At 35.7% G+C, this 12,955-nt stretch overlaps 1 protein-coding gene across 2 annotated transcripts in view; it reads left to right on the plus strand.

The window, feature by feature from the left end:
- mlf1 (myeloid leukemia factor 1) overlaps positions 1 to 12,955 on the plus strand; it is a 22,312-nt gene that overhangs the window by 6,150 nt on the left and 3,207 nt on the right. The window contains exons 2-5 of one of the 2 annotated variants that reach the window (XM_016528145.1): positions 550 to 709; positions 10,826 to 10,891; positions 11,227 to 11,355; positions 11,436 to 11,595. In XM_016528145.1, coding sequence (XP_016383631.1) covers positions 550 to 709; positions 10,826 to 10,891; positions 11,227 to 11,355; positions 11,436 to 11,595 — 515 coding nt within the window. The remainder of the gene's footprint in view (positions 1 to 549; positions 710 to 10,825; positions 10,892 to 11,226; positions 11,356 to 11,435; positions 11,596 to 12,955) is intronic. The other variant, XM_016528146.1, reaches the window with a different exon arrangement.

Here is a 12,955-nt window from a genome sequence, read left to right on the forward strand (position 1 = left end):
GAACAGCCCCACTTTATAAAGATATCGTCCTCTTTTGGAAGGCCAAACAAAGTAGTTTCGCTTTCACAACGAAACACAGCGTCACACACCGCGGCCTTGAGTGAGCGGAGGCCGCGGGGCCTAGAGTGAGCGGAGGCCGGCTTGAGTGAGCGGATATCGTCCTCTTTTGGAAGGCCAAACAAAGTAGTTTCGCTTTTACAACGAATTACACAGTGCCTTCACGACGTGGCGGTGGCAACAACAATAATACTACAGCGAGAATAAAAGTTATGCCTTCTTTCTTTGCGTGAACATTTGGGCGGCGTTATGCAAATCTTCCCACATAGTGAGGTAGACATGTGGGCCGTGTTAGAACGAGCCGTTTTAGGTAGGCGTGGCTGACTCTTAACTTTTATAAAGAATATCTCTTTGGATTTGAGACTTTAGTCTTTGCAACTTTACAGATCTTCTTTATGCACCAAGAGCTTGTAACACTCCAAAGAGAAAGGAACAATTTAAATTGCATCATATGACCCCTTTAATTGTATTCTGTCTGGTCTCCTTCTTTAGCGACCCGTTCCAGGTGCATCATGAGCGCATGCGGCAGATGATGAGGGGTTTCTCTGACCCCTTCGGTCAGGGCTTCATGCCCAGCATCACAGACGGACGTCACAGGGGTCACAGGGCTGCGGCTCAACCCAACACCAGCCCGAACGCCCGCAGCGACCCAGTGAGTGCCGGAGTTTGCTTTTGCTTGTCTTTCTTAATGCAAACTACTTATTCTTCCTTCAGACTGTGTTGTCTAATCTCATTGACCACGGAGCGGTTTATACACTTGGCACTTCCCATTCTAGATGCACATGATCAGGGTTTGAAATTAACACCCGCCAAATGCAGGTAAAAAAATCAGCTGTGGCAGGTAACGCTGTCAAATCACTTGCCAATTTGGCGGGTTACTTTTCATAAGTTATGTTCACTCATTTATTTCTTGGGGAAGTTCATGCAAGCCAAATCTGCGCAGCTTTAGCACACATACTGAACTCGTGAGACATTATGACATTATCGAGTATATTGCAAAAACCAAACAAAACACACCTACAGAGGCACGCATACGCGACGAGATGAAGTCTGGTTAGACCAACACAGCTTTAGAGTGCGTGCGCATTTAGAGTGCATACTTTCACTGCATGATTCAGTCTATTAATATGCATTAAGAATGATCACATAATTCAAGATAAGGGGGCAGAAAATGTATATATTTATATGATTTCATATAGTTAATCAATTTCACACGAAGAGTGCTGTTTTTTTTTTGGTTTTTTTAAAGCATGGTTACAAATGTGATATTGATTTTATACAACAGTTCAATAAACAATACGTTAATATCAAGAGACTTACGTTTTAGACACCATATTGGCTGTTTTTGCACTATTTCGCCAACAAAAATAATTCCAAACACCGTTTAGTTCCTGAATGAATCACTCGTTTAAATTATTCGGTTCAATCGCAATGACTCACGTAACAGTGACTTGCTGCCACCTGCTGGCGGTTTTAATTGTTTTAATTTTAAATTTCAAGCATCTTTTCATTTTTAAAATAATTGCAAATGTCAGTATTCAACATTTCATGTTTAAAATATCAAAACATTATTTATGCATTTGTAACTGCAGGGTAAAACATTCCATGTCCCTCTAAGCTGCATTAACATGTGTAAATACATCTAAATGCCACTTCATAATTCATATGCAACTTCTGCAAAGATGAATTTTGTTGATATTGATTTCATTTGTTTAGTAACAGCGTAAATGTATTATTATTATAATTGACTGATTAAATGTAAGAATTTGACTCAAAAGATGATGCACACTTTTAGAAAAATGGCTTTATAAAGGTAAAAATGCCCATAAAAGGTCAAAATCAATTTGAACTTACTGGAAAATATTAATTTATATCACTGCTGTGAACTGACCACACAGAATATGAAATATATATAAAAAACTTTAGGAGTCAGCTGTCCACGGTAGTCCTTATGATATCAGCACAATAACACACTCGGCAAAATATCATCTAATTATCGTCATAAAATCCCAGAAAATATTGAGATATCATTTTTTGTCAATATCACACACCCCTACTGACACAAAATGATTTGCAATGGTCGCTTCGTCACGCCCAGACATCCTCAAACTGTTGGTTTATTTATGTTTTTTTGGCTAGTAGAAGTTATGAATGGCCGGTAACTTAAAAATTTAGTAGCCAAATTGGCTGGTGAGTGAAAAAGTTTATTTCAATCCCTGCACATGATTATCATAGTATCACAGAGACTGCAGTCCAGACCTCGCTCCAATCACACATGCCGTCCACACCGTTCTCCTCAAACACATCTTCTTTCCCAGTTTCACAGTGAGGTTCACGAAGGACATGTGGCAGTTTGGTCATCGGAGCTCGTATTACAGCGCAGTGGACTGCTCGCTATCAAGCGCTTTTATTTGATGGAGTATTTATAGACAACAGGAAGGCTTTGTTCTACTGACACAGTTCTGACACTCACACACACACCTTTACTGGAAGTTACACACCACACTTTCTCAAGTTACTCAGGTTTAGGTGATTGTTCACATTAATAACTATGAAAAATAGTGTCACGTTCCTTTTTGGTTTAAGTTTTTCTGTGCCCCCATTCAGTTCCCCAGTTTATCTCCCTGGTTGTTAATTAGCTCCTCACCTGTTTCTGTTCTCCTTAATTATGTTCCTCTGATTATTTAAGCCCTGTATTTTCCTCTGTTTCCTTGTCTTGCGTTAATGTTGGACAATGTTAGATAACTCCTGTGTTCTTCAGCATTTCTTTCTAGAATCTTTATTAAATACTTTATATAACATATATATATATATATATATCATGTTCACATGTGTTATAGACAACAAGTAAAGTTTTTATTCAGTTATGACATATGTGAATGTATTTTCTTGGATTGAAGGTAAAATTATAGGGCAAAATATACTTTGTATATGTTTAATATATATATTTATATTTTTTAAATGTATTTTAAAAAATGGCCAAAAATGTATTGGTAGAAAATATATTTCTGTACATATATTTTGAAACATATTATTGCAAATAATTTTTGGCAATGTTTTTGTGTATTTTAATATATTTAAAAATATATATATTTGAAAATATATTTTTTGCTGTATGGGCTGCATATTTTATTTTTGTGTATTATTACACACAATCAGTATAAAAATTGCCAGATAAGCTATAAAAAGCAGAAGTATTTTTAAATTTGAATCAGCATTATTAAAGTAATATCCATGTGTGAGATGACGATAAAATAAATGTTATAAATATATTAGAATAAATAAATCTTGTTATAATAGTGCTTTATAATTCATATATATCTATACAACTTAAATATTACCTTATATATTACTTATAATAGTGCTTTTTAATACATATATAAACTATATATATAATTATGTTGTAATAACTGGAATAACGCCCACTGGAGTCTCATCAGTAGGTATGCACTGATAGCTCTGAAGTCTGGAGCAGGTTATGTTCAGAGAATAAGCTGTTATGGCTACGTACATACCCTGAAAGTTACCTCTGATTTTGGAAGTGAATGCTGAGTTTATCTGCTTACTTACCCTTAAACATACCCAGGTTTGTCACATAATCTGCTTTATGGTGTTATATCAGCTTCATTGATTATAAAGGGAGCGTCTTCGCTCGATTTCTGTTTTATTTTTCATGCTTATAAGTACACACTGCAAAATGTCGGGAGTGATGATCATATTAAAATTGACATAGTGATAACCATAGCAATGATGGGACAAAAAAAATCTGTGTCAAAATATATCTGTGCATTAAGTCTTGCATTGTACGTGCATGCAATAGACCGGCCACTTGTTCCATTACCTGTAACGTGTTTCTTTGTTATTTTATTACTTTAATTTGATATTTTTAATGCAATGTTTGCATAATTGAACAACATTTAAAGGATACATACTAATGTTATAATGTATTATTTACTTATAATTATTAATAGCATTAATAATTAACTAATTAAATGTTTTTCTTTTTAAGTAGTTAAATTGAAAAATATAAATGGCTATGGTACCAAAATTGGTACTGAGAACCGTGAAATTTTACTGGTTTGATTACTGAAAGTTTGGTAACATGACAGAATTCTCAAAATAAAAATCATATATATTTTCACTAGTGAAAAAATTAAAAGATTTGTGAAAAACTACAGCACACAAGACAGGAAATGAAACAAAAGTCCAAACAGACATAGAACATGTAACTCTGTAAACTTTTAAGACAAACCTGAATCACATTGGCTATAAATGTCATGTGACTAATCACTTTTCACTCGTTTTCTCTGAAAATGAAAATGTGTGCACACTTTATAATCAGATTTTCTCAAAAGAACTCATCAAAATAATGTAATGTTTGCCACAGGTTTAATTAAATTAATAAATCAGAATATTTAACTTATTTAAATTTCTTTTTGGAGTACCCCAAATATAGGACGACCCTCTGGTTATTGCCTTGTTGCAGGTCAGCAGACGTGATTTTGCGGGACAGGTGGAAGAGTGAGCTATTATTAGACTACAGTAAACATTGATTTATGTTAGATGGAAAGCCTGTTTGCTGTGACATTGGATGCTTTAAACCGTATTAAATATTGTGAGCGACTCGGTGACTGGCACTCAGTTTGCCAGGTTCGAGCGATATAACACAGGATCTTTTCAGTCCACTAAATAGTATGAACTGAATATGAATGTCCTTAAGCAGTGACTAAGTTATGGTTCTTCATTAGTCTATACACATCCGTTTTACCAGATTCAGTGCATCTTGAACTTGTAACCTGGTTTTATTGATTCTGGCCGCTTCAAACAGAGCTTTCATATCCAGTGTGTGAAATCCTAGCAGGTGTAACAGTATTTAACCATCACCAGTTCTCTTCTGATGAAGTCCACACCGGCCCGGTTCCTTTGCTCCGTCCACACAGCCGTCATCAGCAAAAAACACCCTCTCTGAAAGTGTTGGTTGGTTATTTTTCCCAATCAAGCTAGAACAGTATTGATCTTTAAACCCCGAAAATTCCAGTTTGCACGTTTTTATTAACTTTTTTATTTATTGTGGTATTGTAATTGTGGAGCTCTTCTTATGACAAAGCTTTCAGAGCTTGAATTCTAAACAGTTGACAATTTATCATTTGCACAATTTAAACATTCAAGCGATTTTAAACTATTCAAGTGCAAGAAGACGCGAAAGAGAACTCAGTTCAGTACTTACACACTCTGTGCGCTCACACTTAAAGCACACACACATAATGCTGCCTCTCAGACAGTGTGTGAATGCAAAATCGATTTCTTTTTAACGGCTTATTGCATGTAAATAATCTATGTCAAAATAACTGTCTTGGTGAGTGTTCATGTAAACACAGTCGATTATGTCTTAAGTGACCGTAAACAGTTGAGAAAGAAACCGCACAAGTATTTTCAGTGCGGGTCCTCCCAAAGTACACAAGTTGTGTAGGGCCCCCAAACCACCAGCTCTTAAACATGATTTAATTACTATAGGGCTGTGCGATTAATAGAATTTTAGATTTTATTTTTGATTTCAACGATTATGAAAACAGGATGCTGTATTCTGTTGCTTTATTTTAATGCGGCATCCTTCCTCTGTAACATCAAAATCAGTCAAATCTGTTGTAATATAGTCTCCTGCCGAACGTGCCCGATACTTAAAAAGAGTTAGAAGTGTACTGAGCTGCAAAAGAGACACTGTTCCCCGGGTGGCTTTCTATACACACGATGCGAGAGCGAAACACTATGAACAAGTATAAGCTAGTTTGGGATTTGGGTGTGCGCTTAAACGGACAAATACACAAATACAAATGTCAGAATGTCTTGGTGAGTTTTTGTGTGAACATCAACTGTTGGGAAAGTAATCAAATGTCAGTATATTAAATCTTATTGTAAATCAAACAACAAAAGAAAATAAGAAAATCATTCTCCTCTCTTCACTAAATAATTTTTGTAACTTTAATAAGAATGAATCAATGTATATTTAAGTGTTTTTTATTTACATTTGATCATTCAATTTCTGTATAGTAGACTATTATTTTTAGTAGACTAAATTGTTTAGTTCATTTGTATTGTATTTGGCCTATTGTTTTTTTTTTTTATTGTACTACTGATGGTTTCAACTCACTGTTGTTTATTGACAGTGAAAGTGCTCTGAAAGTTGGTTGGTGGTCAATTTAGGGTTTTTATGAACACACTGACCATGGCCTGACAAAGTTTTGCTCCGGGCCCCCAGAAGTCTAGGACCGGCACTGAGTATAATGGATCCATGCATTTGGTCTTAAAGTGACAGCAGCCTAATGCTTCTGTCTGTGTTCTTATTGTTAATCAGAAACACTCACTGCTCTTGACTGAATAACTTTAGTAACTTTAATCATAAGGATTTGCCTGTATTTATTTATACAGTGAAGACTATGCAGTGTTATTTTACATTTGATTACTATATTCCATTTCTGTGCCTAAATAGTACTTTTAGACCTGTAAAACTTTTAGTGCTATTGCTTGTAATTTTTTATTAGTTATTATTTTATTACTTCATAAATTCAGTTTAAAATAAAGCAATAAGCCCAAAGAAGCCGTGGTTTACAGTGAATTTATAATGACGCGAAGCGGAGTCTAAAACCCCCTTAGCTGTTATAAATTCACTGTAAACCACGGCTTCTTTGGGCGTAGAGTAATTAGCCTTTTTCACAAAAATCGGAAATTATGTCAGCGCAGGGTAAAGTTAGTTCTGTTACAGGTCTGCACCCATAGATATGTATATATATATATATATATATATATATATATATACAGGTGCATATTAAAAGAACCAAAGACTTAAACTACTTCAGTCTGTGTGCATTGAATTTATTTAATACACGAGTTTCACAATTTGAGTTGAATTACTGAAATAAATGAACTTTTCCATGACATTCTAATTTATTGAGATGCACCTATATATCTGTCTGCGCCTATTATATTAGTATGCCCTTTTCTCAAATAATGCTTCTTACCTTTTCTGTTTTGTCTGTTTTCCAAGTTGTTGTTATATAATCTACAAAGAAAGAAAATTTTACTTGTTTGTCACTCATATGCCTCTGACTTGCGAGATAATGCGCTCAACATAGAGCCGGATGGTTTCTATTCTCCATCTCCGACATCCTTTTTATGTAGTCTTTTATCTCCGGTACATTTGAGCGCATTATCTCAGTTTACTCTGCCATTTCCCTCGAATCACCACATCATGATAAATTACTTAAAAATGACAACATTTATGTCCAGATGCACAATTTTTTCCAAGAGTACATTAAACAATTAACTGAGTCCGGTTGAAGCATATTAAACTCAACACAACAACGTAATCGGATACAATAGGAATAAAGTCATGAATCCGAGTCATCTCTTGTTTAATATGTATTTCCCAGGGCTCATTATACAACGTATATTTAAACCATCACGTTAATAATGCAAAGGTGAGCAAGTAGAAAATACAATATTACTTTAATAATAATAACAATAATGATAAAAGCAAAAAAATTTCACGTGGAGAGTCATAATGCACAGCCAGCACCAAACGGACAGAAAGGCGAAACTAACTGAATTATAACTGCCACCATTTAGAATTAAACAAACTTGTATTTGATGACCCGAGCTGAGGCAAAAAGTTAATTGTGAAATGTTTGTGCTTTGTAGAGTAATGTACCTGCAGTTCAAGCATTTTCATAATCTCTAATTTGTATAAAAAACTTTGATTCTCGAACTCATTCTTGTTAAGTACGGCCGCAGTTGTCACCGGAAAAACGTTTACCCTGCAAGCACCAGAAACACGGAAGTGTGAAAAAGGCTAGCTTCGAGCGCGGCTCAGCCAATCAGAATCAAGGACCGGAACTAATAATCAAGCTTCCTTAAGCTGTTGCATTACAAACTTACAGAGCACCATCTAGAGTCGTACGCTTACACATTTCTGTATCTTCCTAACAATATAAAATATAAATCAACACCTAAATTGTAAAAACACAAATACATTCAGGTCAGATGATTGTATTCCCCTTCATTTACCTAAACCAAATTCAGGCCCTGGCTTTGAGTTTCAGGACTGTCCTGCCAAATACAGGACAGGTGCTCTCCCTACCCAAATACCACACTATTTTCATAATCGAAAGCCCAGCTAATCAGATCTGAGCTGGTGATTTCAGCAGATTTTCTTGCTGTTTGTGTGTGCCGTGTGCTTGGGACGGTCAGAAACCACTGGTAGATGATCTGAATATTTTTGGATTATGGCTATTGGCAGAACAAATCGCTGCTGTCGAGTAACACATTCTCAGACGCAGACAGGACAGTGTGCTCAGTTAACTAAACTAGTTCACTGTTAGCTAGAATAGGTTTTTAAAAGTGAACAATTATTGGACTATGACATTTCCCTTCCGGTTGGCTGCTTCACATGGTGATCATCATTTGATCGTGTATAATACTTCTACACATTTGGCAACGTTGCGCAGCAGAGTCACATGTGCATTTAGTAACAGAGCAACCTGAGAAATGTTTTCAATGTTAAGGCCGCATCCGAGGTGTTACTGATGTCGTGATCATTCCCAGAACCGTGTCGTCTTCGGAGAGCTCTGCTGTGTGGCTCATTTGCTAAATCAAAAGTGTTTTCCCAGTGGGTCTGTTGAATCATTCTTCTGCCCAGATGAGACCAGCGCTGTGAAAGCATGCAGCATAAATGGGTCGTGACCTCAGGCCTGTGTCTTCCAAACACAGCCCACCTAAAATAGCGTTCGTGACCCGTCCTCCGGCAGGTTAAAAATACACTCCAGCGAGAGCAGATAGCTGAGCCGTGCTCTCCAGGGGCTTTATTAGCTTCAGGAGAAACCTTCAGAGAAACACGAGCTGCTTCTCCATTATTAGACGCCATAACCAGAGACAGCTACCAATTTTGGGAGTCATCCAGAGCTCTCAGCACCAAGAGTTACTGAAGCATTCATGCTTTTGTCAGGATTACATTCTGTTTAGTTTTCATTTTGTTTCTGTGTTTTCTGTGCCTCCTTATTGTTCAGTCCTGTTTTCTGCTTGTTTGTCTGCATGGTTGGTAATTAGCTGCACCTGTTCATTATTTAGTTGCCCTTGTGTATGTAGCCCTGTGTTTTCAGTGAGTGTTCGTCATCTGTTGGTGTGTTTAACTAAGTGTGATTGTCCTGCATGTTTTGTTTTTTGTGTTTATTGTGACAGTTTTCACACATAGTTCTTCAGTCCATCCACACAAACACATACAATTGTCTTTTCACACATTGTACAATTTTATTCTCCATTTGTCCAGATGGGTATATCTCATGAAAACTTCAAAAAACGTCTGGATTAAACTCCAAAATGAAAAGAAACTGAATTATCCAAGAAAATTTATATTTTGCAGTTATATTTTGTGACATTTTTCCCCTTTGACAATTAATAACCTCCCTAGCCCAAAAAATATTTTCTCATTACTGTAATGCAAAAAATAAATAATCAATCAATCATATTGATCATTTAAACTCTTGTGTAATTATAAATCATGGTAGTATCATTATGGCCAATAAAACATTGTTAAAAGTTGCTGACAACATTGATATCCCTTCTGAAAATCATGCACACTTTAGCATATTTTTAAAAAGAGTACTTATTACAGAAATAATGTACTAGAATATAAAGGAATTTACTTTAAAAGTGTGAACTGAATGAAATGTTTTTGGATTAAATGAAAATGTGTTATTGTTAGATGCAATCTGTTGAACTTAATGCTTTTTGACCCGCCTAAGTAGGAGTTATGTAATTTCATAATTACTTCTTTTGTCTTTGAAATATGCTTAAATTACTGCTGAATGTACTGACAAGCACTTATGGTAACTTAAATTATATATTTTGTCATTATATAATTTCTGTTGAAACTTGTATGTTAAATACACTTGTAATTACACATTTGTAATGATGAAGCTGCAATTTAGAACATTTTAAATATATTAGCTTTTAATCTAATATTGAATAACACACTAAATTTCAAATGATAATCAAGTGTGTTTTAGTATGTTAGTCAACACATCAAAATAATCACAGATTAAAGTGATCTTTTCATATAATTTTATCTGCAAGTACAGTTTTTTTAATAGTATACATTCAATACAAAAGCACATTAATTATTACAAAAAAAAGGCTTTTTCCGCCATAAAGATATTATGTTATAGTTTATTTGAATGTATAAGAAAAATGCATTTAACAATGGTAGCAGGTCACCATTTCTTCTACACTTTAAACATTTTAAATATTTTTGCAGTTCGCTTCAGTAGTCCTGCAGTGACAAATGCATGAACAAATATTCCATGTAGTCTTTCAGTTAACTATAATATTTATTGTATTAATTAAAGCACATTGAGGTATAGTACATCACACTACAGGACACTGCTTAACATGTCACTACCGCATGTTAGAATTCATATCAGTTCAATATAAAATAATCAAAAATAAAGTTCCTGTTTTGAAATCCGAATGGGTCAGAATGGGTTGCGGATGCATTTGATGTTAACTCTGGTAGCACAACTTCATGCAACTTCATACACGCCAAAGAACATCACAGCATCACACAGTCTGCATTTAAGCTCTAAATATAAGAAAACTGGTTTAAAGACAGTCTGTAAGGAAAGTTAAGTTTGAATAACTGCTGTCTGCAGTATATATAGAGAAGCATGTGCGTGCATGTGAAGGAAGGTCAGTAAATGTGTGTGATTAATGTCAACAGGAGCTGGATTTCTTTAGCAATCCTTTCGCTATGAGGAACAGGATGGAGGCCATGCATAGAAATCTTGTAAGTCTGACTTCTTCAACACCGCGTCAGTGACCATCTTTCACTGATTAGAATGAATAGACCTCATACAAGGATGTTGAAACACGCTGTTCTTTTGAAATGGGTTTTTATAATGAGCTGTTTTCTTAGTCATCATCAGTAGGGATGGCAGTTGTAAGCAATTCAGTGATTCGGATTCTTTCAAGATTTTTAAGTAGCACTTCTCACAAATGAACTTTGTTGTAAAAGAGTGTCTTTCACTGTACAAACAACCAGTCACACAGATGAACTGGTGACTCCCGAGTGCTCGACTGAATTCAGCGTCCCTGAGATGTTTTTGTAACTGTTTCTTTCAGGAGAACATGGCGTCAGACCCCAACAGCCACTCGTATTCCTCTTCCTCCGTCATGACGTACTCTAAGATGGGAGACGAGCCGGCGAAAGTCTTCCAGGCCTCGTCTCAGACGCGCTGTGCTCCTGGAGGAGTGAGTCCTGCTCTCAAACACTCACACCGCAGCACCTCCTGCGGATCAGTGTTATGATGGGTGCTTTATGGTGTGTTCAGATAAAGGAGACCAGGAGGAGTCTGAAGGACTCTGAGAGCGGACTGCAGAAGATGTCCATCGCCCATCACATCCAGGACAGAGGCCACGTCATCGAGAGGAAAGAGAATAGGAAAACCGGAGAGAAGGAGCTCAACCAGGACTTCCAGAACATGGATGAAAGTGAGGAGGCATTTAAAGAGACAAACACCAGTTTCTCAGCAGTGAAAAACGCTTTCAGTGCATGCTCTTTTACTATTTTATTTTACTGCACAAGTATTCTTTTTATTAGTTATGTTCGCTCAGTAATCGCTTCTCCACAAATTAAGGCCTAAAAAGGTCTTAAATTCATAAAGTCATGCATTAAATGTTGCATGCACTGCAACAAAAAAATAAGCGTCTTCCAAGCTATTTGTGTTTTCCAGTACAAATATCTAAACATCCTCAAATCACGATACATTTTTTTGTACATTGTTTCCTGAGAAACTGAACAAAATGAGTGATTGCTTGAAACAAGAACAAATATCTGCCCATAAGGAAATAAAAATGTCTTATTTTAAGTAATTTTGTAAATGCATCTTGTATTTAAGAATCTTTACACATTTGCACTGGAAAACAAGACACAAATACTGAGGAAGAGCATCCGTTTTTTGCAGTGAGATCAGAAGTACAGTTTTAGTGTTTGAGATCAGAGCTATTCAAGCCTTAAACAGTTTTTTTTAAATGAATTCAAAAGTAATGGTGTATTTTTTTTAAACTTTGAAGCATTCTAATACAAGACATTTACATTTAGAGACCATATTAATGTTTAACTTATTCCTTAAATTTTTTTGTTTGGTTATAAAAAGGTCTTTAAAAAGTCTTAAATTCACCTTAATAAAACCTGCAGAAGCTACTTCTAATACTTAGCAATTTGCTCATCAGTTTTGAATCCTTACTCCTATAAAGTCTTAAAGGGATCATATGATGCTGCTAAAAAGAACATTATTTTGTGTATTTGGTGTAATGAAATGTGTTTATGCGGTTTAAGGTTAAAAACCACATTATTTTCCACATACTGTACATTATTGTTTCTCCTCTATGGCAACTTTACAGATCTTCTTTATGCACCAAGAGCTTGTAACACTCCAAAGAGAAAGGAAAAATTTAAATCGCATCATATGACCCCTTTAAGCCAAAATGTGACGTTTTTAAGCAGTGAGAGTTTTACTTGGCTAACAATGGACAAACACATCCTTGCATTACATTAATGAGGCCAAAATGCATGTTTTGATCCAGAAACGCATATTAAGTTGCAATAATGCAGAAACAAAAATAATCAAATAATAATCAAATAATAAACTTGAAAGGAATTTGTGCTCTGCATTTCACCCATCCAAGTGCACACAGACACACACACAGCAGTGAGTAATGAACACACACACACACAGCAGTGAGTAGTGAACACACACACACACAGCAGTGAGTAGTGAACACACACACACACACATACACAGCAGAGAGTAATGAACACATACGGGGACTCTCCATAGGCATAATGGTT

Source organism: Sinocyclocheilus rhinocerous, unplaced genomic scaffold, assembly GCF_001515625.1.
Source record: "Sinocyclocheilus rhinocerous isolate Xijiao unplaced genomic scaffold, SAMN03320098_v1.1 scaffold601, whole genome shotgun sequence".
Taxonomy (NCBI): Eukaryota; Metazoa; Chordata; class Actinopteri; order Cypriniformes; family Cyprinidae; genus Sinocyclocheilus; species Sinocyclocheilus rhinocerous.